This window comes from Bubalus bubalis, chromosome 3 (genome assembly GCF_019923935.1).
Source record: "Bubalus bubalis isolate 160015118507 breed Murrah chromosome 3, NDDB_SH_1, whole genome shotgun sequence".
In the NCBI taxonomy this organism is placed as follows: domain Eukaryota; kingdom Metazoa; phylum Chordata; class Mammalia; order Artiodactyla; family Bovidae; genus Bubalus; species Bubalus bubalis.
The window spans coordinates 53,739,544-53,765,470 of NC_059159.1; the positions used below are offsets into that span (position 1 = coordinate 53,739,544).

Genomic DNA, 25,927 nt, shown 5'->3' on the forward strand with positions numbered 1-25,927 from the left:
GGCTACGTAGTGGGGGCAGGGCGGGACTCGGTGTGGCTATTGGCCAGGGCGGGCACGGGCCGGAGGTAGGATTGGTTGGGCCGAGGGGCGCCGCGGTGGGTCGGAGCTGCGTGGCCTCCGCGGCTGCGGGAGACGGAAGTGGCCAGAGCGCGGCCTCCGGAGGGTCGGGCGGACGCCGGCTGGGTGAGTCACCGTGCCCCGTGCACTGCCGGTCTGGGAACCGAAACCACCGCGTCTTGCCCGGCCCCGCCCCGGCCCCACCGGCTTTCGTGAGCCCCGCCTTCTGTCATTCGGGGCTCCGCCTCCGAACCTTTAGGCTCCGCCCCTAAAACCTGGGCACCTGGGTTCCCCTGTCAGCCTGACCCGGCCCCCCACCCCGTGACTAGATCCCCGAGGTCCGGACACCGTGGGCCTCCCAGGCCTGTCCTTTTCTCGCTCGCCCTCGCTTTCTCTGAGGCTGCTTGCCAGTGGGCGGTGAGGCAGCAACCCCGGACTTGCCGCCTCCATGAGAAAGGGGGGGCTGTGACCATGGAGGTGGGGAGGGCCACGGATGGAAACATATCCACACAGCCTTCTTCGGGGTACTGCTGGACTGCCCCCTGAGCTCGGATAGCAGGCATGAAGAAAACTGTCAGTGAAACCTGGGCCTGGTTACCTCAGTGGCTCCCTAGGTGGGCCAAGGAGGCCCATCCTGACATTCCTGTTGCTTGGGCCCACTTGACAGGTACTGACTCTGAGGCCTGCACTTGCCTGATTCTGTCCCTGTTGTGTGGCCTCCTCCCACTAACCTGCACCTCATTTGGTGTCAAGTGCCCTCAGAGGGACACGTCCAGCCCTGCTGCCTTCTGATCACAGGTTGTGGTCCCCTCCCTCTTGGCCTCTGCTCTGGACTCTGCCCCCAGTAAACAGGTCAGGTGGGTGCTGCTCCCAGACTCAGAGGCTGGCACAGTGCTCTTGTGGATTCATGTTTCCACCAGGACCAGAAGTGAGCCCTGGTTGGGCATCCTCCGTCTCTACAGAGCTGGCGGTTGTTTTGCTTTCCCACAAAGAACGGGGTTCGGAGCATTTTAATTCTCTTTCTGGGATTGGGAATCAGGACTCTTGAGTCCTGCTGCAGGACTTCATGGCTGCCTTCATGCCCTGCAGAGTCACTTGTTGCTTTCTCCCCATGTAGGTCCCATTGCCTCTGTCTGGCATGCTGACTTGTGGAGAGGCTGGGTTCTCTGTGAGGGAGGCAGATAAGAGTTGTGGGGAAGTTCGGGAGTAGTTGTGTGGCATTTGTTGATACTGTGGTGATGTTAACCCTGCTCTTGACTCATATGTTTCTCTGTCTCCTTACAGTGAGAAGCAGGCAGCCAGGACCCTCACCACGGTAGAATGGTGAGTACTCTTTCCTCAGACTGCGGTGTTTTCTGTAATCCTGGTGTCTTTTTCCATGAAGCTGCCCGCCCCTCCTGGACCTTGAGCTCCAGGCAACTCTGTTCAGCAACTAAACAGGTTCATCTGCCCTGGAGATAAATTAGGGCTTCTTAGGTTGCAAAACATCAGCTGATACACAGCACTGGGAGGGGAGGCCTCTGGAAGTCTTTTTCTGCACGTGCTCTGACATGCTTTCCCCACTGTCTCTCTTAGTTCTTCATATTGGCCCTTGTCTTGCTCCTCCTGGTCCTTGGGTGAAGCTCTCTGCTTTGGTCTGAAAAGTTAGACCTCCTTTATATCAAGACCCTTGTAGTTCCTACTGAGTCCCTGAAATATTGTGGGTGCTACATCAGGAGTGACCCCTCTAAAACTGTGGGGCTTCTCTAGCTCCAGAGTGCTGCTCTCCATTAAGCTACTATAGGCAGCCACTGACTGAAGCACCCTCAAGGTGCCCAGAATATCACTGGGGGCTGTGTGTGTGTGTGTGTGTTATAATGATCCTTACATTTTCCACTAACTGTAACTGCCATTTTTTTTCACCTCAAATACAAGGAACCCCTTAATCCCTGAGGGCTGGGAGGAGGAAGTAGTGACTTGAGAAGGGAGTGGAGAGTTGCAGGCCCGGGTTCAGACCAGACCCTGATTCTGGCTGTATCTCTTTAGTTCTTTCATGTGTCCCCAGTGCTTAGGGACAGGTCCAAGCATTCAGGTGATGAGAAGACTTGCTCTTTTCCCTCCATAGACATGTGGGTGTGTGGTGTATATAGTATTGTTCTGGTCTCTTCTCAGAAAGCCTGCTGGTCCTGGCCCCCACCCACTGATAGCCCCTGTCCTTTTTCTTCTCTGTGATACCACGAAAGGAGTCAGCCTGATCTAATTTTGAATCCTGGCACCACCACTTAAATACTTTAGGTGAACTGACTTTCTCTGTAAGCCTCAAATCTCACAAAATTCTTTCAGAGTTGAATGGTTTTAGCCAGAGAATGTTTGAAACATGTCTGGCTCATAGTAGATGCTTAATAAAGTGTCAGGTTTCTCCTATTCCTCCCTTCCCCCAAGACCAAAACCCAAACAAAAGCCCTGGTTTCTGAAAGCTACCAGGCACTGGGAGTGTAGGGTTTCAAACAGTTCCTCCTGTGACTCTCAGTGACATTTCAAGCGTCTTATCACTGCCCTTATTTTATTCTCTGGCCCTCTACGCAACTCCCTCCATTCCCCTACCCTTGGGTTTTGAGTTTTGTGTTTGCATAGCTTCTGTGGTTCATAGTTCCAGCTCCTCTCTTTTTTAGTCTAAGAAATTTCTTAGGACCCAGAAGACAGAGGATGTGAAACAAGGGGAGAGGTGGAGCTGAAGGAGTAGAGCTGGGCAGGGGCCTCAGGATAAAAAACCCCGAGAATTTCCCTTTCAGGGGTGTGCAGTGACCCAACTGTCATTAGACCTGTGTCCATTCTAAGGGGCAAAAGGGGCGTGGGATTAGTGAGGTCCGGGGATTGGAAGACACCGATGGACAGGGGAATGGTGAGTGGTGGTTTTGGAGGGAAAGGAAGGAAGCCTAGAAACTGGAAAGGGCCCGCGCTGGAGGGAGGTGAGATCCATCTTGGGACTCACAGCAGGATTTGGGGGGACTCAAGACGGAGGAGCCTGGTAGCCTGCAGTCCATGGGGTCGCTAACAGTCGGACACGGCTGAGCGACTTCACTTTCACTTTTCACTTTCGTGCATTGGAGAAGGAAATGGCAACCCACTCCAGTGTTCTTGCCTGGAGAATCCCAGGGACGGGGGAGCCTGGTGGGCTGCCGTCTGTGGGGTCGCACAGAGTCAGAAACGACTGAAGCGACTTAGCAGCAGCAAAGAAGGGAGGGCGTGGGGACGGACGTGTGAAAGAGGGGTGTGGGGTGGCTCACTTGGGAAGAAGGGGAATGAAAAGATGTAGGCGGCCTCGCCGTCCCCTCCCACGCCGTCTGGGGGTGGGGGCGCAGTCGCTAAGCCCAGGTTCCTGAGAGACCCCAGAAAACCCCGAGGACGCGCTCCTAGGCCGCGGAGGGGCGGCGGGGAGGGAGGAGCCGGGGCTGTGGGCGGGGCCCGGGGCGCCCGGCCCGCGCCGCCCCGCCCCCGCCCTCCCCGAGCCGCGCGGTCGGGGCGCTCCCCTCGCCGGGTTCCCCTCCCTTCCGCGCTCGTGAGCGAGGGCGGAGCTGGGCTCGCTCCATTGTGGAGCGGAGGAGAGAGGCGCGCGGGAGCCGCGTCGAGCCCCGCCGCCCGCGCTCGCCTCCTGGCCGCCGCGGCTGCACCTGGCCGGCCCCGCAGCCGGGATGCGGCGGGCGCCCGGGACGGGCGGGCAGCGCAGCGGCTCCGGGGACATGTGCGCTGGCCCAGACCGCCCGCGACCATGAGCCTGACCGCCCGCGTCTCCTGCTCCATGCTCAGCTGCTTCGTAAGTGCCTGCTCCGCCTGCGGGGGGCGGGGGTGGGGGGGGCCGGACCCCGACGCCGGCTGCACCCGCAGCCCCGCCCAGGGCCGGCCCTCGAGATTCCGAATTTCAGCCCATCCCCCTTCCCAAGGGCCCTGGCAGGGAGAGCGGATGTTACCCCTTTTCTTTACTGGACTTGCTTTCATCTTTGGGTGCCGAGAATTGCCGAAGGCCAGGGATGGGAATTCTCTGACCCATCTTGGCCCTGAAGCCGCTGCCCTTGACTGCAGAGCTTGAGGCCCCGCCCTGCGCGAGTACCTCCTCTACCTCCGCCTCTCGGTCTTGGTCCCGTCCGCCGCATCCTTGCTTGGGGGTGTGGGATATGGCCAATAGGCCTTCTGGGATGTTCGGGGGCTGGTCGGGGAGTACAGGATGTCTGAGCTGTCTCCCTGGCCCCGGTCCCCTCCCCCTTCCACTACTCCACCCCTCACCTGACGCGCCAGTCTTTTCTCCTTGACTGTCCCCCAGACAGCCTCTCTTCTCCATATTCCCTGCCACTCTGCCTCTGCGGGCCTCCGTACCTCTGCATCATTCCCCGCCCTCTCCTCCTCCCCCTTTGGCTTAATGCTGCTTCCCAGCTTCTCCCATCTGTCCGCTCAGATGTTCCCACCCCTCCCCTCCTCACCGTCCCCCGCCCCACGCCCCCCTCCCCCATGACTGCCAGTCTTCCTCTCTCTGTCCTTGGGTCTCCTGGTTCCTCCCAGGCGCCTGATCCCCTCCTTCCCTGCCCTCCCTGGTGGCTGGGAAAGGAGTTACTTCTGCTTGCTGTGGGATTCCTCAGGAATTCCCCTCAGATCGTCAGGCAGGGCAGGTTGCTTGGCAGGTGGAGGGGGCTTATTAGCAGTGAGGGCCTAACTGGAAAGGAAGCTCCACTCCAAAACACATCCTCCTTTTGAAAGCATCCGTGTAGGCCCTCTAGAGGCATGGGCTTGAATCCCGCGCCTCCCTCCTCTTTGTCTCCTTCACCCACCAGATTGAAGCCTCAGTGGAGTGGCCTGGGCGGCCTGCATCCCCTCCTGTCTCTGTGACCAGCTTGCACACCTGGTTCCTACTCCTCAGGGCAGCACTTCCCATTTCCCACTTCTGTCTTACCTTTCCAGTTCGCCCTTTTTTTGCTTCGTTTCCTCTCCTTCGTTTGGGCAGTTTGGGTTCTACAGGAGATTCCCTCTTTAGGAATTCCCAGTGACCCAGATTCCCAGTGACTCTGTGGACCTTGCTCTTCTCTTAGGCTTAAGAGGCTTGAGTTCCCCCTCCACTTCACTCCTCACACAGCACGCCGGGCCTCTCTCCCCTCCTCTGGAGACCAGAACCTTTTTAAGGGGTGTATGTGGGGTTATTGTGGGGAGGGGAGCAGAATGAGGCCTGATGGGCCAGGTGGAGCCTGATGACTTAGGGTTGAGGCCTTCCCCACAGGGTGAGGAGGGGCCCCCCAGCCTGGAGTACATCCAAGCCAAGGATCTGTTCCCCCACAAGGAACTAGTGAAAGAGGAGGAGAATCTGCAGGTAAGGAAGAGCTGGGGGCCCGAGGTGGGTAGAGCTCCCTGCCGGGTTCAGAAAATACCCTTCCTTTCCTCCCCCCACCTCCAAATATCTCCAAGGGGATCTGTTATGGGAGCTCTGGCTTCCTGCTCCTGGGTCTCTGGAGGGAGGGGAGTCTGTCTGTTGTGGAGCCTTGGGCCCCAGGGAGGGCAAGAGCTTTCCTGTATGGCTGTTGCCTGGTGCTGTTACCATGGAGAAGACTCTTGTCCTGCCTTGGCCTGGCTTTTCCAGAGGGGGTCTTACAAATCAAGGGTTGTAGAGGGGAGTGAAGGGGTGACTCATTTCTGGACTGAGGTCCCGCTGCCCCCTGGCAGGTGCCCTTCACAGTGCTACAGGGCGAGGGAGTGGAGTTCCTGGGCCGCGCAGCTGATGCCCTCATTGCCATCTCCAACTACCGGCTGCATATCAAGTTCAAGGACTCTGTCATCAACGTGAGTTCCCATCTTGTTCTCCCACACCCAAGCCACAATCCCTGTGAAATTCAGGGTGGGACTGTGTTGGTGCTCCATTTGGTAGTATCTCCAAAGAGTTGGGGTTCCCTTCTTCTTCCTGTCTTCTAGCGGAAGGTCTGTCTTTGTACCTCTTTCACTCTCCTCCCCTCTTCTTCTCTCTTTCCTTGATTCTGTTGCTGGCCCTTCTAGGGGCACAGTGACTTGGTTGGAAGAGTGCCACTTACCAACTGTGTGACCTTGATCAATCACTCAGCTGAGGTGCAGTTTCCTCCTTAATAATACGGTGTGCAAATACCTGCCTTGAGGTTTCTGGTGATTTTTAATTGGGGTCACATATGTGGAGGACCCAGCATGGTTACCAGGCCCTTAGCAGGCCGTCTATAAATGTCGGTTTCCTTCCTTCTGTTGCTACATCAGCCTCTGGGCAGAGGTGGGTGAGGAGTGACGTGGAGCAGGGGGATCTGAGCACCAGTCTGCCCTTCCTCTACAGGTCCCCCTCCGGATGATTGACAGCGTGGAGAGCCGGGATATGTTCCAGTTGCACATTGCCTGCAAGGACTCCAAAGTGGTGAGGTGAGAATGGCGGGCCCTCGCTCAGGTCCTCTTACCTTAATCTTGTTGAGACCACCTGCTGCAGAGTTTCTCTGGAGTGAGAAGGGAAAAATACTGCCTCCCCTTTCCCATTTGGAACAAACAGTGAAAACCCTGTCTCAGTTGGCAGAATCAATTTTCTGACGCACAGTGTCTTGACTAAAGAAATGGGGATAATGCCCCCGGGGTTTTCATAAGGGTTAAATGAGATGACGCACCCGAGAGCACCTAGGGTGTTACCTGGCACAGAGCTCTCACCTTGGGATTTTCCTGGTGGTCCAGTGGTTAAGACTCTGAGCTCTCCCTGCAGGAAGCCTGGGTTTGATCCCTGGTCTGGGAACTAGATCCCACATGCCACAACTAAGACCCAGCATGACCAAATAAGTAAATAGTTTTTAAAAAGAAAAAAAAAGCACTCACATTGTTCTTGACTCATTTATTTATCCATTTAACAGGAATTTATTGAGCACTTTATGCCAGGCTGTTCTAAGCTCTAGGGATATAGCAGGGAACAAATAGACATAATTTTCTGCCCTCATAGAGCTTGTATTCTAATGGGGAGATATGAGCGGTAAATATTAAGTGAGTAAAATACGTTGCCTTCCCAGGTGGCCCAGTGGTAAAGACTCCACTTGCCAAGGAGATGTGGGTTCTATCTCTGTGTCGGGAACATCCCCTGGAGAAGGAAATGGCAACCCACTCCAGTATTCTTGCCTGGGAAATGCCATGGACAGAGGAACCTGGTGGGCTACAGTCCACGGAGTCGCAAAAGAGTTGGATACAACTTAGCGACTAAACAGCAGCAGTGGCAGAATATATTAAATGGTAGTGAAAGTCGGTCAGTTGTGTCCAACTCTTTGCAACCCCATGAACTGTACAGTCCATGGAATTCTCCAGGCCAGAATACTGGAGTGGGTAGCCTATACCTTCTCCAGGGGATCTTCCTGACCCAGGAGGTCTCCTGCATTGCAGGCAGATTCTTTACCAACTGAGCTATCAGGGAAGTAATGTAAAGGTAAAAAGTATAGCAGGGAAAGGGGATATTGAGTGTTATGGGGGTGAAGGTTATAGCTTTAAACAAAATGATCAGAGAATGGAGGCAATGAAAAGGTGACGTTTGAGACCTGAAGAAAGTGACCTGTGGGTATTTGGGAGAAGTGTGTGCCAGACAGAAGGACCAGTGCGTGCAAAGGCCCTGAGGCGGGTGGGAACCTGGCACAATGGCAAGGAGGCTAGCATGGCTGGAGTGGAGTGGGTTAGGATAGGGGGATACAAGGTCAGAGAGGTTGGGAGAGTATCAGGCTGTCGTAATGATTGGCTTTTACTTGAGGGAAGTGAAAAAACCACTGGAGGGTTTTGCACAAGGGAATGACATGGTCTGATTATGGAGTCACTCTGGCTGCTGTATTGAGAGGAGATGGAAGCAGGATGGGGGTGAAAGCTAGGGCAGAAGCTGGGAGACTAATTAAGAATCTGTTGCAGTTACTCCAGGTGGGAGGTCATGATGGCTGGTCCAGGTTGGTAGCAAACAAAATGGTGAGAAGTAGCCAGAATTTTGAAGGTAGAGATGACAGGGTTTGCTGACAGATTGGCTATGAGAGAAAGAGGGATGACTCCAAGGATTATTAAAAGGATAATAAGACTGATAACCTACTCTCCAGCACAGGAAACTCTAGTAAATACTCTGTAATGACCTATATGAGAATAGAATCTAAAAAAGAGTGGATATATGTATAACTGATTCACTTTGCTATACACCTGAAACTAACAGCATTGTAAATCAATTATACTCCAATAAAAATTAACTTTTTAAGAGGAGGATGCCCAGTTTCGAGCTTGCTGTGCACTTAGGACTGTTGGCATTCAGAACAGGAATTCGCATTGCCCTTCCCTTCAGGGAGATTAAAGTCTAGTTGCGGAAGGAAGACTTAATCTCTGGGAGAGGGTCTTCATCTACTCTCATTATAGTAGCCAGAGTGATTCTATAATCAGACCATGTCATTCTTTTGTGCAAAACCCTCCAGCTCAAGTAGGCTCTGGGAAAACTTACTGTTTAATACTCCCAGCACATTAAGAATAACAGAGGAAGGGATCTGTGGAATGGGTTAGGCTGGGAAGGCCTAAAGGAAGAGGTGGGCCTGCAGCTGTCTTCAGAGTATCTGGAGGACATGGCTAGGCTGAGAGGAGACCATTAAGTGAAGTGAAAACACCAGGAGACAGGACTTCCTCCCTGAGACAGAAGGCTTGTGCTGGGGAGTTGTGGGAGATAATACAAGGGGTAGCAGACATCCAGGGCCAGAGTTTTAAAACTTTTTTTATTTTTAAAGTCTTTGCTGATTTTTGTTACAATATGGTTTCATTTTTATGTTTTGCACTTGGGCCATGAAGCATGTGGGATCTTCGCTCTCTGACCAGGGATCGAACCCACACCTCCTACACTGGGTGGCAGGGAAGTCCCCCAGGGCCAGATTTGATAGCGTTTGGATTTGATATGAGAAACAGTCAGGCTCCACTAGAGGGGATTCTTATGTCTCACAAACAGGAGTTCTTGGGAAGAGAATTATCACCCTATGACAGCGTCCCTGGGGTGTTGGCCAGTGTCCCTGGTCCTCCCCGGGGTCCTCAGGCCTTAGCTCCCGCTTTGCAGTCTCCTCTCCCCACACCTTCCCAGGGCTGGGTCTTTGGCCCTCCTGGCCCCTGCATACACACTCCTCTTGCCTCACTTCATGGCTTCTTGCCTGGCAGGTGCCACTTCTCCACGTTCAAGCAGTGCCAAGAGTGGCTGTCGCGGCTAAGCCGGGCCACAGCGAGACCTGCCAAGCCCGAGGACCTCTTTGCCTTTGCCTACCATGCCTGGTGCCTGGGGCTGACTGAGGAGGACCAGCACACCCACCTGTGTCAGCCAGGTGAGGCCTGCGGCACTCACTCCTTATCTCCTGCTCCTCCCCACTCTTGGCCCCGGGCCCTTGATGCTGACAGGCGCGGGGCTGTGTTGCAGGTGAGCACGTACGATGTCGGCAGGAGGCCGAGCTGGCGAGGATGGGCTTTGACCTGCAGAATGTCTGGAGGGTCTCGCACATCAACAGTAACTACAAGTGAGAGGGCTGGGGGGCGGGGAACCCAAACCCCATTCTGGACCCAGACCTCCTCCCTGGGTGGGTAGAGCAGGGTGGGCACAGCTCCTGGCTCCCTGGGGGCGGGGGGGCTCCTGGTCCCTCTCCCCAGAGAGCCATCCCCAGGGACCTTGTGATCACAGGTCTCTAATCAAGCTCCATGACCTGCTGTGGTCTTTCCGCAGGTTGTGCCCCAGTTATCCCCAGAAGCTGCTGGTTCCCGTATGGATCACAGATAAAGAGCTGGAGAATGTGGCTTCCTTCCGCTCTTGGAAGCGGATCCCTGTGGTTGTGTATAGGTGAGGCAGTGGGGACCGAGGCATCAGTGAGACGTTCTTGGTGCAGTGAGGAAAGTCAGAGGTGGAGGTCTGCGGTAGTGTGGTTAACTAGGAACTGACACTCTTCAGAAAGTGGCTGTGGAATAATTTTATAAGAAAAGCTGCTTTAGTTGTTGTTTTCTCCTAAGGATGAGGCTTTTGAGAAATTTATTCACTTTTTTTTTTCTTTGCTCTTTTTGAGGACGTGTGTGTGTGTGTGTGTGTGTGAGAAATATTGCATTAAAACGGGTTGATAAACCATGGTCTGTGAACCAAACCGGCCTATAGCGTATTATATGTTTAGCCTGTGAGCTATGAATGATTTTTACATTTTTATTTTAAAATTAAAAATTTTATTTTAAAAAATAAAACATAAGAATACGCAACAGAGACTGGCTATGACTCCCAAAACTGAAACTTTATTGCCTGGTTCTACACCAGAAAACATTTGCGAGGCAGGTTGCAGCCAGGAGGTTTGGAGCTGCTCATGCTCTGGGCTCGGGCTTGTTTTCCTGCTAGAGGTTTCTATCTGGAGCAGGGGCTGTGTAGACGTGATGAGTCAGTGTCACCGTGGGAATACGCAGCACATCTGAGAAATGTATATGACCATGCTTTGTACACTGTAAAGCTCTCAAGAGATGTTAAGGGCTTTTGGTGCCTCTTATTGTGGGCTGGATGATCGGGTGGTCCCCGCTGGCTCTGGAGATCTCGGCTTGGCCCCCTGAGCTCTCAGCGGTAGGCCTCTGGGGGCTGTGAACACCAAGGGCATGATCATTTCTTCTGTTTTGTCAGACACCTACGCAACGGGGCTGCCATTGCCCGCTGCAGCCAGCCTGAGATCAGCTGGTGGGGCTGGCGCAATGCTGATGACGAGTACTTGGTCACATCCATCGCTAAAGCCTGTGCCCTGGACCCAGGGCCAAGGACCAGTGGGGGCTCCCTCAGCACCGGGAATAGTGAGGCCAGCGAGGCATGTGACACTGACTTCGGTAAGGTGTGGGTGGTGCTAGCCCCCTGGGGAGTAGGCCCCCATCTTGGCCTCCTGAGCTCCCAGGGAGACCCCAGGGCAAGAGGGAGAAGAAGCAGACAACATACAGGGCGTCTGGGTTCCTGCCTTTCGGGAGGCAGGGGTGGTGGTGTGAGGGGTCTTGTGAAAGGCAGTGGCCTGGGCAGGGTGCTCCTGGGCGCTGACTGACCCAGGGTCTTCCCCCTGCCCTGTGTGTATGCAGATTCCTCCCTGACTGCGTGTTCCGGAGTAGAGAGCAGCACGGCTGCCCCCCAGAAGCTGCTGATCCTGGATGCCCGATCCTACACGGCGGCGGTGGCCAACAGGGCCAAGGGTGGCGGTTGTGAGTGCGAAGGTATTGCTGTTACCCCACGTCTGCAGCCAGCCTGGGTGCAGGGGCCTCGGGGGCAGCCTGTGCGTGGAAGCAGCCAGACAAACCTGGCCTGGGATCAGGACTCCACTCACTTGCTGTGACTGTGCCAAAATTGCTTCATCTCTCTGAGTTTTCTTTTCCCATGTGCAAAATGGGGATGGAACATCCCTCACAAAGTTGTCGGACGATTAGAGGTTACACATATAAAGTTCGTGGCGCAGAGCAGCTGCTGTTTGTTGAGGTTTACTGTCCCTGGTCATTAGGAGTCGTACTTAGGCATCATTGTCATTTGTGTTGTTGTTCCCACTGTTAGTATATGGCACTTGAGAGATAAAAAGGTATTTAGATTTCCAGGCTACACTGAGCTCCAGCCTGGAGCGGCCTGCCCTGCCAGGGGAGCTTCACCCGCTGGGACCACTCCTGTCCTGGAGGCCTGTTTCCAGGATGTCCTCACGCTGCGCTTTCCTTGTGTGTGTGCAGAGTACTACCCCAACTGTGAGGTCGTGTTCATGGGAATGGCCAACATCCACGCCATCCGGAACAGCTTCCAGTACCTCCGTGCTGTGTGTAGCCAGATGCCGGATCCCAGCAAGTAGGTGTGCCCAGCTCCGATTCTGTCTGCCCTCGAGCTTCATCCCTTACCCGTGCTGCTTGTGCTGGGAAGATCCGGTGGGGAGATGGGAGTTGTGACGTCCGGGGCCTGGGTGCGGTGGGCCAGTTCCAAGAACGCTTCTTCCGTTTCTCAGCCAATGCTTTGGTGCGGCTACAGGACACTGGGTTCCTTTTGTTTGAATTAGTTGTCCTCCAAGAACACAGAGAACTGGGAGGCAAAGTGGCTGGAAGCACATGTGATGCTTCCCAGATCCTCTGTTGATCGGCTGGCTAGATGTCTGCCAGCCGACAGACATTCTGTCTTCCCTACCATCTCGCTAGAGGTGTCTTGGCAGGAGGGCCCTGGGCTAGACCTCTTGGCGTCCACTCTCGCAGAGGACTTTGTTACGGTGTAGGGGCCGGGGCCGGCAGAGAGACTGCTACAGCCTCGGCCCCCTTAGTGACAGATGTGACCTCTGCCCTCGCATAGCTGGTTGTCGGCTCTGGAGAGCACCAAGTGGCTGCAGCACCTGTCGGTGATGCTGAAGGCGGCGGTGCTCGTGGCGAACACGGTGGACCGGGAGGGCCGGCCCGTGCTGGTGCACTGCTCAGACGGCTGGGACCGCACGCCGCAGATCGTCGCGCTGGCCAAGATTCTCCTGGACCCGTATTACAGGACGCTGGAGGTATTGAGAAGGGTTGGGCGGGAAAGAGCAGGAGGAGGGGAGTTTGGGGAGGTACTGAACCCCCTGGGTCTGCCTGGGGATCTTTCCCTGGAGGACATGGGTGGCTTGGAGTCCTCTTCCAGGTTTGGGCCGGTTCTTCTCTGAAGCTGCCAGTCCCCCTGCTTTGGGCATCTCTGGCGGGGAGCACCGCGGCCTTCCCAGAGAGGCCCTCTACTCGAACCCCATCTTGGTTGCAGGGTTTCCAGGTGTTGGTGGAATCTGACTGGCTGGATTTCGGGCACAAGTTTGGAGACCGCTGCGGCCACCAGGAGAACGCAGAGGACCAGAACGAGCAGTGCCCCGTTTTCCTGCAGTGGCTCGACTCCGTCCACCAGCTGCTCAAGCAGTTTCCCTGCCTGTTTGAGTTTAACGAGGCCTTCCTGGTAAGTGGCGCGCCGAGGCTGGGGCAGGGGCGGGGCCGGCGGCCTGGCCCGGGGCCAACTGTCCCGCTGTCTAGGTGAAGCTGGTGCAGCACACGTACTCCTGCCTCTACGGCACCTTCCTGGCCAACAACCCCTGTGAGCGGGAGAAGCGTAACATCTACAAGCGGACCTGCTCCGTGTGGGCCCTCCTGCGAGCCGGCAACAAGAACTTCCACAACTTCCTCTACACGCCTGGCTCAGAAATGGTGAGTCCCGACCCTTATCCCCCAGGTGCATCTCGGGGGCCTGGGGGGCACTGTCCCGAGGCAGCGGGAAGAACAAGGACCCAGAGGCTTGGGAAGGAAAGGGGACCTGAGACATCTCACAGAACCTGATATGGGGCTGCTTCCCTAGGTCCTGCATCCCGTGTGTCATGTCCGGGCCCTGCACCTCTGGACAGCCGTGTATCTGCCGGCGTCATCTCCGTGCACACTTGGGGAGGAGAGCATGGACCTCTACCTCTCCCCAGTGACTCAGAGCCAGGAGTTCTCCGGCCGCTCTCTGGACAGGTAAGAGGGGCTTCTCTCCCCTCTCCGCTACGAAGGCATTGGCTGCTTTGTGCCTTGCCTACATGCTGTTTTCTTCCTTTTATGAAATACTTGAAGTAACTTCTCGAGTCATTTGAAGGCAAAACTTGGCTCAGGGCTGTTGGCTAGCTTGGAGGGCACTCTGTGTGTTCTCAAGGCCCTCTCTTAAGATAAGAGTGGTTACCTTTTTTCCAAGCTGCCATCATCCTTTGTGACACACCCAGGGGAGAGGAGAACAGAACTAAAAGGACTGTTTCAGGAAGGTTTGTGGGAATGGTCCTGATTTATATTAACTGATAGAAGAGATGTGGAGCATGCTAGCTCCCTAATAACCTTTGCTGTGTCCAGAGCTCCCAGCAGCATCTGGCTCTCAGGGAAATGAGTATCCTGAAGGGGAACAGCCTTCACATCACTCCCTCAGAATTTAAAGGGAGACATAAAAATTAAAGTTACATTCTGGCTGACTATCTGGGGGGAAGTAGAATGGAGATTGGTTGAATTATAAGAATAATATCTTTTTTTTTTTTAAGCCAAACAATATAAAAGTAGAAAATGACAGTCCTCCCCCCTGCTCTTTGTCCTTCCAGTGTTCACTGTTGCCACTTTGGTGCCTCCCAGATGTTTATCTCTACACAGACATATCCACACTTTCATATAAAAACATTTTTTAAAATACAATGACCGTATTTTTCACATTGTTCTGAAAATTGTTTTCCCCACTGTGCATCAGGATGTCAACCAATGAAAGCACATATAAAGCTGCTTTATTGTTTTTAGTGGCTGCATAAGTCAAAAAGTAGAGTGTATGGAAATTTACATAACCAATTTTCAACTGATCATTTAAGTGATTTCCATTTTTTGATCATTATAGGGGGTGTTTTACTTAACATATATTTAAAAAGTTTTTGGTACAATATACACAATATTTGCTTCCCCCGTGGCTCAGCTAGTAGAGAACCTGCGTGCTAGTGCAGGAGGTGCAAGAGACATGGGTTCGATCCCTGGGTGGGGAAGATCCCTTGGAGAAGGAAATGGCAACCCACTCCAGTATTCTTGCCTGGAAAACTCTATGGACAGAGGAACCTGGTGGGCCACAGTCCATGGGGTCACAGAATCAGATATGATTGAGTGCATGTACACGCGCACACACACACAATATTTACCCTCTAAACCATTTTTGTACACAGTAGTCTTACCGTATACTTTGCATTTATGCTAGTGTTTCTGCCAGATACATGCTTAGAAATGAAAATACTGGGTTCAAAGGATATGTGCATTTCAAATTTTGATCTTTGTTTATTGGTGGAAGGTTTTTAAAATTAAAATATAACTTAATATAATTGGTTGAATATTATAAAGGAAAGCAAAACCCCCAACCTCCTAAGCTATAAATTTTAGGTCTTTGGAACTGAGTCCATTGTCAAGGGCCTATGGATAGGCTTCAGGAATTCTGTGATATTCTGTGCACTATTTAGAATGGGGTACCAGTTCATAAGTTTCCTTTTCTAGGAGAGGGGCCATAACTTTTTATCAGATTCTCAGCACATTCTGTGACCCATTTAACAACCACTGCCTTAAATCAATATCTAATTTTTCAAATCAATAAATGTTTTTTAAATACCTACAAGCTGCCTAGGACTGTACTAAGTTTTACATGCTGTACGAAAGACATAGCAGATATTGATCCTACTTAAGATACTTTTTAAAAACTGTGAGATAAGGCATAGGACAGCTGGAGGACAGTTCTAAATTAGCATCTAAGTTGGTAAATAGAATGTGTCTTGTTCGAAGCCATTAGAGAAATGGGAAGTAAGAAATGGGTCATTTGTGGAGAAGGAAATGGCAACCCACTCCAGTATTCTTGCCTGGAAAAGTCCATGGACAGAGGAGCCTGGCTGGCTGCAGTCCATGGGGTTACATGACTGAGCATGTGTGCATGAGGGTGGAGGGTCACGGGTTGGTAGCAATAAACTGGTAGAACTAAAAAAAAAAGAAAAAAGAAATGGGTCATTTGGTGACTGTTAATGCAGAGGTTTTTGAGGATGACCAAGCAGGAACCATGGCTTTTTTTTTGGTTTAAGTTTATTTTCTTATTTATTTTCATATTTATTTATTTGCCTACATCTGGTCTTAGTTGCAGCATGTGGGATCTAGTTCCTTGACCAGGATTTGAACCCAGGGCCCCAGCATTGGCAGCACAGAGTCTTAGCCCCGGGACCACCAGGGAAGTCCCAGGAACCATGGCTTTTTAGTGTCCCTTGTACCTGGCTCAGGGCCTAGAACATAATAGGTGCTTTAGTAAATGCTTAAATGAACAAGTGAATGGAATAAAGGGAGTTATAAGCTTGGTAACAAGGTTAGTAGAGAGGGGTCCAAAAGAATAGGATACATGAGAGAGAATTTCTTTTAAAAAGAAGCACCACCTCTTTGGAGCTGGAGCTGGCAGGGATTGGAAAGGGGCATTTTAAAAACAATATTTATTTCTTTACCTCTGGCTGGGTGTTGGGTCTTAGTTTCAGCAGGAGGGGAGGTTTTCGTTGCAGTGCGCAGGCTTCCCTCTGGTGGAGGCGTGGGCCCAGTAGTCGCAGTGCCTAGTTGCCCCGGGGCATGTGCGCGCTTATCTTAGTTTCCTGAGCAGGGATCGAACCCGAGTCCCCTGCATGGGAAGGTGGATTCTGAACCACTGGACCAGCAGAGAATCCCTGGGAAGGGGTATTTTGAAGAATAGAAAGAAATAAACAGGATAGTTCCTTGAGGGCTTTTATACTGAGGAATTTATTTTGATTCAGGTGTCAGTAGTAAGTCATTGTGACCTAGTGACAAAGGGATTTTTCAAGAATTAACCAGTGAGCAGGGTAGTTGGAAGCACGGAGGCCAGCGAGGACTGTTGTAATTCAGATATGAAGGGAAGAGAAAGAATTAAATTCAGATGTTATTGAGAAGTCATTAGCAGTCTGTGGTGTTGACTGAATGTTGGAAGGTGGAAGTGAAGAGTTAAGAGACCAAAGTCAGGTCCCAAATCTCTGAGCTTAGAAACCAGGAGGATATTAGTACCATCTGTAGAAACTGAGGGGCTTCCCAGGTGGCTCAGTGGTAAAGAATCTGCCTGCAATGCGGGAGATGTGGGTTTGATCCCTGGGTCAGGAAGATCCTCTGGAGATGGAAATAACAACCCACTCCAGTATTTTTGCCTGGAAAATTCCATGGACAGAGGGGCCTCGCGGGTTACAGTCATGGGATCACAAAGAGTTGGACACGACTGAGCGACTGAGCACGCCTGCACGTAGACACTGTAAAGCTGAGAAGATGAGTCAGTTCGGAGAGATGGAAGAGATACATGCAGGTTGGGACTGAAATATCTTGACAACAAAGAGAAGGTGTGCTGTAGGCAGTTCAAGGTGGAGTTGGATTTCATGGATAAGGGTTTTAAAGGAAATGGTTTCTCTCACAGCTGACCTGACTCACCTTCGGTTCTACCTTCCCCTAGATCAAAAACATCCTGCTTTCTTTCCTCTTCTCCATTAAAGTCCAACACATTCTTCCATCCCCAGCTCAGATTCTGTCCTCTGTGCGTAGCTGTCCGTGACCACATTTGCTGCATAAGTTCTCTCGTGGTTCCAAACTCCTCAGACATCGTTCTTGCTCCCCTCATTGTTAATTAGACCTTTGGTGCACACAGGACTCAGCTGTGGAGAACAGCAGGCTGTTGCTATTGTTGAGTCTGGCTCAAGAGTACATTGGAATTCTTCATACTTTCTACTACTTTTGTGTGTTTGAAAGTTTCATAATAAAAAATAAAACAAAAAAACTAAAAAGTTGCCAAGCTGAGATTCAAGCTTGGACTATGGGACTCCAGAGGCTATGATCATAATGTTATTGCCTTCTTGGAATCTGTTAACCACACCGACACACAGCAATCAAAATCGATCACAGAGTAAAATCAAACACAAGAGTAATTTTATAGAAGTACTAATAATTTTAAAAAACCAAACACTTAAAAAAAAATCAGCTCTATTGTAACTGTGTTTGAAGGATTTTTCAGTGTGGGCTTGGCTGAGTGAGGCCTCTGAAAAAGAAAGTCCAGCAAATTCTCCAGTTTCTTGGCAAAGTTTCCTCAGTTGTGTTGCTCTGAACACTTTATAGAACTGTATTAAAAATTAGGGTGGTCATTCTTTTTTTCCTCAGCGTTTTATTTTATATTGGAGTATAGCCGATTAACACTGTTGTGATAGTTTCAGGTGGACAGCATAGGGACCCAGCCATGCATATACATGTATTCACTCGTTCTCCTGCAGACTCCCCTCCTATGCAGGCTGAGGGCAGTCATTCTTGAAAATGTTGGTTGCCCATTTGGTGTACACGGATGTCTCTAGAACTGTATACTGGGGAAGTTTCCATGGTGACTTGGGCCTCAGAGGCGTACGCTGCTGCTAAATGGTTGTAAAAAGCCATGCTGGTCCCTGCTGTGATGGAGGGATAATTTATAATAAGGAAGGTTATAAAAATGAGGTCATGAGTGAAGCCTTAATAAGTTTGTGGTTGGTTGCCTATACTTTGAGTCCTCATAGCATCTCGGCAAGGTAATTTATCGTCATTTTATAGAGAAGAGAAACCAAATGTCTGAGAGGTTAAATAGCTCACTTGAGTCATGTATCTATAATCAGTGTCAGAAGTGGTATCATCCAACTCCAGGACCTACCATCTTTCTGTCTTGCTGTGTGTAATAGGGGCGGTTGCATGTAAGGTTTGAGGCCGAGTTGTATTCCTGGCTGGAAGGGTAGATTGGAAGGCATCAGCTTATAAGGCAGCTGAGGTTATGGGAGTGGTTGAGGATTCAAGGGAGACTGTGAGGAAAGACTGATGAAAACTGAGGGCAGACCCTGGGTTGGGTTCCTGAGGAGGGGGTTCAAGTCCTCCACTTTTGCAGAGCAGACTCTTTACTTTTTTGTGGCCATGCTGTGTGGCATGCAGAATCTTAGCTCCCAGACCAAGGATCGAACCTGCACCTCCGGCAGTGGAAGTGTAGCACCTTAACCACTGCCAGGGAAGCCCCAGAACAGACTTTTGCAGTGAGCATTGGCTATTTGTATCTTTCTTTAAAGATTGATTTATGTATTTTATTTTTTCAGCTGCAGAGGGGCTTCCTATCGCTCCAGTGGCTTGTCTTGTTGCAGAGCACAGGCTCTGGGCAAACGGCATGTGGGCTCTTCCTGGATGAGGGATTGAACCTGTGACCTGTCTTGACAGGCAGATTCTTAACCACCGGACTGCCAGGGAAACTTGAACATTGGTTATTTGTAATCTTAAATGTTATTTTTTGTGAACTCTGGCTTTGATTGCTTTGGTGACCCAATTTTGTCTGTTGGAGGTAGCTCTCAGTTCCTGACCTGGAGGTGGTGTGTTGTCTTTGCAGATTACCTAAAACGAGATCTATGGATGATCTTCTTTCTGCCTGTGACACAAGCAGCCCCCTGACGCGCACATCCAGTGACCCCAACCTGAATAACCACTGTCAGGAGGCCAGAGCAGGCCTGGAGCCCTGGCATGGCAATCCTGAGGCATCGCAGACCGCCTTCGTGGAGCCTGGGGCCGGAGGTCCCCAGCAGGCTATAGGGGAGATGGCGGGTCCTCCCTCGCTGCCCAGCAGCCAGAAAGACTACTTGAGCAATAAACCTTTCAAGAGTCACAGAAACGGTTCTCCAGGTTACAAACCGCTCGGTGCCACAGTGCCCCAGGAAACGAAGAGCAGCACTTCTGAGCCTGAGACCAAAGCCCTCGCAGAGACTCAGGCCCCAGCTCCAGGCCCTCCTGCCCAGGACGAGCTGGATAGGACTTCGGATGGCACAGAGGAGCCACCTGAACGCTGTCCTGAAAAAGCAGCTATCCACATACTCTCTAAAGTCGTCTCGGACAAGCGTGAAGGAACCGGTGACTTTCCTGAGTCCTCCCAGAACCCCCTCCCAGGTGCCCTCCAGCAGGCCCAGCTGGACTGTCTGCTGGGCATGCCCTCCAGACGTGCCCCAGATCATGGTCTGGGCACCCTCTGCAACCCACCGAGTGCTACCTGCCAAACTCCTCCAAACCCCAGTGCTGACGTTCCCAACCAGGACCCCCCGGGGTCTGCAGCAAGTGTCGCCCACCAGGAGCTGCCTAGTTCTGTGCTAGATACGATTCACGGGGAGGAAGACACAGGCAAGAGAGGGAATCATAGGAACGGGCAGTTACTGGAGAACCCCCGCTTGGGAAAAGTGCCATTGGAATTGGCCCGAAAGCCAATTTCTCAGAGCCAGATCAGTGAGTTCTCTTTCTTAGGGTCCAACTGGGACAGCTTCCATGGGATGGTGACTTCACTCCCCAGTGGGGAGACCACCCCTCGACGGCTGCTTTCCTACGGCTGTTGTAGCAAGAGGGCGAGCAGTAAGCAGACGCGGGCACCGGGGCCCTGCTTTGGGGGCCAGTGGGCTCAGAGAGAAGGGGTGAAGTCGCCGGTCTGTTCTAGTCATTCCAATGGACACTGTACTGGTCCAGGTGGAAAAAACAACCGGATGTGGCTGTCCGGTCACCCAAAGCAGGTCCCCAGCACGAAGCCTGTCGCCCTGAGCTGCCCTTCTCCAGTGCCTCCTCTCTACCTGGACGACGATGGACTCCCCTTCCCCACAGATGTGATCCAGCACAGGTTACGGCAGATCGAAGCGGGGTACAAGCAGGAGGTGGAGCAGCTCCGCCGACAGGTGCGTGAGCTTCAGATGAGGCTGGATATCCGCCACTGCTGCGCCCCTCCAGCGGAGCCCCCCATGGACTATGAGGATGATTTTGTAAGTACTCACGGCCTGCCCCCATCCAGCCTTTCACCCGCCCCACAGCCATTCACTGGGTACTTGCTGTGTGCCACTGAGTTAGGGGGTGGGCTGTAGGATGAGACACCTTGCTCTGCTCTCAGGGAGCTCACAGTCTATTGGGAGAGTCAAGCCCACCATTAGAAGGCTGTTCTTAAGTGACATGATGGTCGGAAGCGTCAGGTATCAGGGGCCCTAGGGGAGTCAAAGGTCAGGGAAGGCTGTCCTAAGAAGATAGTGCTTGAGCCGAGTGCTGAAGGGTGGGTCACTTTTAGCCACACAGACAGTGAAAAAGGAACCCCATTTCCAGAAGCATGGAGGTATTCCAGGGGTGTAGCTTGAATAAAGAGGTGTATGTGTTTGCACATGTGCGTGCATGCGTGCACACTTGTGCTGGGACTGTGAGGGAGGGAGTTAGTAGTGTGGTGGGAGGTGACATTGGGAAGTGGGAAGGGATTAGAAAGCTCAGCTTGAGAGCTCGTTTTGTGTGGATTCTACCTTCAGGGCAGTAAAAGTTTTGGCTAGTGAGTTGTAGGATCAGAGTACTGCCCTAGAGGGACTTCCCTGGTGGTCCAGTGGTTAAGATTCTGAGTTCCTAGTGCAGGGGGCCTGGATTACATCCCTGGTCAGGAAACTAAGGGCATGGCTTGTCCCCCTCCAAAAAAAAAAAAATAAGAGTGCTAAAAAGAGTACTACCCTAGCACCAGTGTGTCAAGTGGATGAAGCAGTTGAAAACCAGGGAGGCTGGTTAGGACCTCTTGGAATAAGCTAGATGAGAGACGACGAGGCACAGCAATCCTCAGGGAGCTTCTTGGAAGAAGCTCTAGAACGTTCCCAATTGCCTGCTGCGTACTTCTCTGCTGGTGGGATGGTCAGGGCTAACAACTTCTTTCTTACTGTTTAGAGTGATGGTTTAGAACAGGAGTCAGTGGATTTGTTTGGTAAAGGGCCAGATAGTAAATAATTTAGGCCCTGAGAGACGTATCGTCTCTTTACAGCTACTAGGCTCTTCTGTCAAAGCGCAGAAGCAGCCATAATGACCATGTGTTAATGAATTGAGTGTGGCTGTCTTCCAGAGAAACCTGACTTACAGAAGCAGGCAGTGGGCCAGTTTGGCCTGTGGGCCAGAGCTTGCGAACTCCTGGTTTTAGAATGTAACAAGGAGAAATATTCTTTCCATACTGTGATGCAGCATGTTGGTTAAGAGCATGGGTCTGAAGCCAGAATGCTAGGTCCAAATCCCACATTTACTGCCTATCAGCTCTTAATTCTCTCTGTGGCTTAATTTCCTTATTTGTAAAAGTGGTGATAATAATAGCATACATTTATAAGATTTTCAGGAATTAAATAAGTTCCTGCATGTGATCGGAGAAGGCAATGGCACCCCACTCCAGTACTCTTGCCTGGAAAATCCCATGGGCAGCAGCAGTCCTGGTAGGCTGCAGTCCATGGGGTCGCTAAGAGTCGGACACGACTGAGCGACTTCACTTTCACTTTTCACTTTTATGCATTGGAGAAAGAAATGGCAACCCACTCCAGTACTCTTGCCTGGAGAATCCCAGGGATGGGGGAGCCTGGTTGGCTTCCATCTATGGGATTGCACAGAGTTGGACACAACTGAAGTGAGTTAGCAGCCTGCATGTGATGTACTTAGAAACAGTGCCTGACACATAGTGAACAATAAATGTTAGAGATGATGAAGGTGATGGTGGTAATGCCTTGGCTTTTTCTTTAGACATGTTTGAAGGAGTCAGATGGCAGTGATACAGAAGATTTTGGCTCTGATCACAGTGACGACTGCCTTTCAGAAGCAAGCTGGGAACCTGTTGATAAGAAAGAGACTGAGGTATGTCCAGGCAAATACGTGGTGGGTCCTTCTGCAACGTAGGGAGTTTTCATAATTTTCAGAGATGAGTGACATGTTCTCCCCCAGTTGACTCTCTGTAGGCAAGTAGTAGCCACCTAGACCTTGTCCTTTTCTTCCAGGATGCTTTCCTTGCTGCAGTGTTGCTGGAATTTTTCCTTTTGCCCTCTGTTAGGTGACTCGCTGGGTTCCAGACCACATGGCATCACATTGCTATAATTGTGACTGTGAATTCTGGTTGGCCAAACGCAGACACCATTGCAGGTAACATGTTTTGTGTGATTCAGTAGGGCTTGTAAAGCCATAGAGAGGGACGTAGATACGAACTAAATTGAGTTAATCTGATAACGGAGATACGTTTATAGGAACTAGTTTTGTTTTTTCCCAACTTTTCTTTCTATTTACTCATGTAAGGCCTTTTAGAGTACGATTCATTCTCAGTATGTCGGCATCTCTGATGAACTCTTCCTTCTTCGTGCTTTGGCAGAAATTGTGGAAATGTATTTTGTGCTGGCTGCTGCCACCTGAAGTTGCCCATTCCTGATCAACAACTCTATGACCCAGTTCTCGTCTGTAACTCATGTTACGAACATATCCAAGTATCTCGGGCCAGGGAACTCATGAGCCAACATCTGAAGAAACCCATTGCTACAGCTTCCAGTTGAATGCCAGAGGAGAAGACCTGTCCAGTTTTAGCAGGTTTGAAGGGAGGATGTGCTTCAGGTGTAGTTTTTGAAGGTTCCTTGGTGTGGCTCATGAAATCACAGAGCTCAAAGATACAGTCTTGAGAAATCCTCCTTGGTACCATGAGACTGGAGCAGAGGAATTCCAAATCTGGCAGGAGTCCTCTCCTGGTGAGACCCTCACCTTGGGGGTAATGGTCCTGATCCAGATCCAGAGTCTGGAAGCTTAATGTTGAGTTGGTGACTCCAGTTTCTTTCTCCTGGGGTCACAGGATGATGATTTCATAGATACTGCCTGGTGATGCGTGCCCTAAACAGCAATAGAAAGGCATATGTATAACCAAACTCCAAGTGATAACCAGATCCATCTCTCCTCCACCTTGAAAAAAGCGGATTATAGTATATAAGATAGGAATTCCTATCCTATTTGAAATGAACTATACCCTGTACCTCTGTGCTCTGTGTCTGTGCATGAAGGCTCAGTCTTTAGAGGCACTCCCTCTAGTTGCATTAGTTCTGTCTTTCTGTGGAGTTTGGTTTTAAAGACCAGTCCAGCTAGTGGAGGTTTTGCTGTATTTTTCACTTGGCTCATCAGCCAGCATCAGTGAACATTCAGTTTAGGGGGACAGTTTTAGGGAGTGAGACAGACCTTTTCGGGAGCAGAGAAAACTCTGCTGATGTTCAGTTCTGGCAGACATCAGTTATTTGGAGCTGTGAAGGCAGTAGTCTTTGTTACTCAGTGGCAGCTCTGGAGGTAAGCACTGTGAAGAATGAGAAGGGAAAAGCAGAAATTATCCTTGTGAAATATTTGCTGATTGTGCCCTACCCTTTGCACCTGACTTTTCCTAGTTGTCCTGGTGCTAACACAGGAGCTACACCTTGATCCTCTCCTGGCATGAAAATAAAACAATGGTTTTTTTTTGGGGGGGGGGGTCTTTGTTCCATTGCCCACTTCCCACATGTTGTCTTTCCCTTGGCTGCTGCCTCCTCTGGGTCACACTGCTTCTTATCCTGAACACTTGACATGTTGAGGGTAGAATTTTGCGTTTGGTTTTTACCTCCTAGAATACGCTGTTTGGTATGTGAGGGTTTCAGTACAAATGCTGCTGTCTATTTCTGTGCACTTAACAATGGAACCCAAACAGAAGAGAATAAAGCCTTGATACCAAAATTGGGAGAAAAAATGTGTCCATTTGGACCAAACATTGTTTGTGTTTTGTTTGTTTTCATCTTAATACGTACCAGTGGCACTTAACCAAAAGATACAGTGATATTAGCCATGTGCAGTGGTTAGGACAGATACAGTCTCCTTGACTTATAATGAAACCACTAGGATTTCCTTATACGTTTTCCTTGATTCATTGGTGTAGAAAAGGTAAATTACACTTAGGCTCAGCCTGTTTTAAAACGATGGTAGCTGTCTAACTGCTACTTGTTCATGTTGCTTCCTGGAAAAAAAGTTTTTCCTTTGAAAATACTTAGGATCTGCATTTAGAACAAGAACTGTTATTTGTCCTGACCTTTTCTTCAGCCCTACAGAGAAGCATCTGTGCTTTTTATACTTGCCATGGATGTAACCTAAAAAGTTTTGGTGTATCTAGGTCAGTCTAGCAGAACTTTTTTTCGTTTAAATGGAGTTGAATAATGGAGAATTTGTGTCTGGGAAATTCCTGAATTCATTGAAAAAGTAACAAACTATTCCTTGTCTCCAATACGTAAAATAAGCATTTTCTCAGTCATTACAATTTACTGCCAGTTGTGAGTGGCTTTTTAATTAACTCGACTTTCATTGCACTTCGATTGGTGACATTTGAGGAGACTGTATCTGTCTACTTTGAATGGCTGTTTTGAGGGACTGTCCCATCAATGAACATACTGCATGGCCTTGGAGAGAGACTCTGGGCTCTTGGCTCAGATGTATTCATCAAATACTCCTTTCAGAGCTCTTGTGGGTGTAAGTGACATGATGTGGCCAAAAATCCAAACTGTGCAGTTGCGTTGTGACAAACATGCAATGTGCTGTAAAAACTCAATACAATTTAAATAAAATCTCTATATTAGTGCTGCTTTGTTGGGTCTTTTTCTTCATTTTTAACTTCTAAGAAAACTTAACACTCATTTTTTTCTTTTCACCCTGAGAAAGGACTGAAACATTTCTCCCCTATCTCCCAGCTATTTCCATGTTTAAAATGGCCCTCTCTTTTTTATCAGCACAGCTCCTGCTGTATTGTCATTTATTGATCAGATAGGCCGTTATCCTTATGGATCCTATTGAATTTGGTTCCGTCTGATGTAAGCTTTATTTCTCTTTGTCTAAAAGTTCACCAGCTGGTTGATCAGTCACACAGGATTATACTTATCTTTGCCTGGTTCCCTCCTCATAGGCTCCTGTTTTCTTTCCTTGGGTAAATGATCTTGAGCAAAGCACTGGCTGAAGAGGGTATATTTCAGAACAGATAAAATGCCACTCTTTTCAATTTTTGCACTCAGGGTATCGCCATTTTTATTTGGAGAGACAATCAATTCAACTGTTAGGACTAATAAGAGCATAGAATGTGTTTTTGAGAATGCCCGGATTTGTTATCACCCACTTCACACTTCCTGAATTCTAAAGCCCCACAGCCCCGCTGCCGGTAGCAGTGAAGTACACAGGTCTCCGCATTCCGCCGCGGATACCCCAGAGGATCTCTCTGCAGTACGCGACACCGGCCCGCGGGCCCCGGGCCCCAGTGCCTCCGGCTCCCTCTCGAGGCCGCCGAGCAAGCGTGCCTTCTCCGTGGTGCACGTGGCCCGGGTGTAAGGGGCGGGTCGGCTCGCGCCAAGTGCGGCCGCGCAGCGGCAACTCGAGGCCCCATTGGCCGCGCTGGCAGGCGCCGCGGGGGGCTCGTGCGCCAACGGTCCCCGGGTCCGCGGCGGCGGGGTGCTGGTTGGAGGGGGCAGGGCGGAGCGAAGGCCGCGGAGGGGGGAGGGGGGAGATCGAGAACGGGGTGGGAGAGCCAGGC

At 50.9% G+C, this 25,927-nt stretch overlaps 1 protein-coding gene across 4 annotated transcripts; it reads left to right on the forward strand.

Moving 5' to 3' along the window:
* Positions 1-45: 45 nt before the first annotated feature.
* On the forward strand, positions 46-24,987 carry MTMR4 (myotubularin related protein 4). 4 transcript variants are annotated; one of them, XM_006061754.4, is made up of 19 exons: positions 46-183; positions 1,342-1,380; positions 5,300-5,389; positions 5,740-5,856; positions 6,368-6,450; positions 9,214-9,374; positions 9,467-9,563; positions 9,767-9,880; positions 10,691-10,887; positions 11,128-11,259; positions 11,758-11,869; positions 12,359-12,554; positions 12,791-12,976; positions 13,051-13,221; positions 13,370-13,524; positions 18,956-20,357; positions 22,114-22,224; positions 22,418-22,506; positions 22,730-24,987. In XM_006061754.4, the coding sequence occupies exons 2-19, from the start codon at positions 1,378-1,380 to the stop codon at positions 22,905-22,907; spliced, it is 3,594 nt and encodes a 1,197-aa protein (XP_006061816.3). In that variant the 5' UTR covers positions 46-183; positions 1,342-1,377; the 3' UTR covers positions 22,908-24,987. The 4 variants fall into 4 exon arrangements, with proteins under 4 accessions (XP_006061816.3, XP_025136999.3, XP_025137000.3 ...); XM_025281214.3 differs by lacking the exon at positions 46-183 and adding an exon at positions 207-724; XM_025281215.3 differs by lacking the exon at positions 46-183 and adding an exon at positions 932-1,055.
* Positions 24,988-25,927: the final 940 nt, after the last annotated feature.

What these genes read in the sequence shown, in the direction of transcription:
- MTMR4 (XM_025281212.3), top strand. Translation starts at nt 3,806, where the DNA reads ATGAGCCTGACCGCCCGCGTCTCCTGCTCCATGCTCAGCTGCTTC. An exon ending in AGTTTAACGAGGCCTTCCTG is followed by an intron (nt 12,977 to 13,050) that starts GTAAGTGGCGCG and finishes CCCGCTGTCTAG; the next exon opens with GTGAAGCTGGTGCAGCACAC. An exon ending in TTGATAAGAAAGAGACTGAG is followed by an intron (nt 22,225 to 22,417) that starts GTATGTCCAGGC and finishes GCCCTCTGTTAG; the next exon opens with GTGACTCGCTGGGTTCCAGA.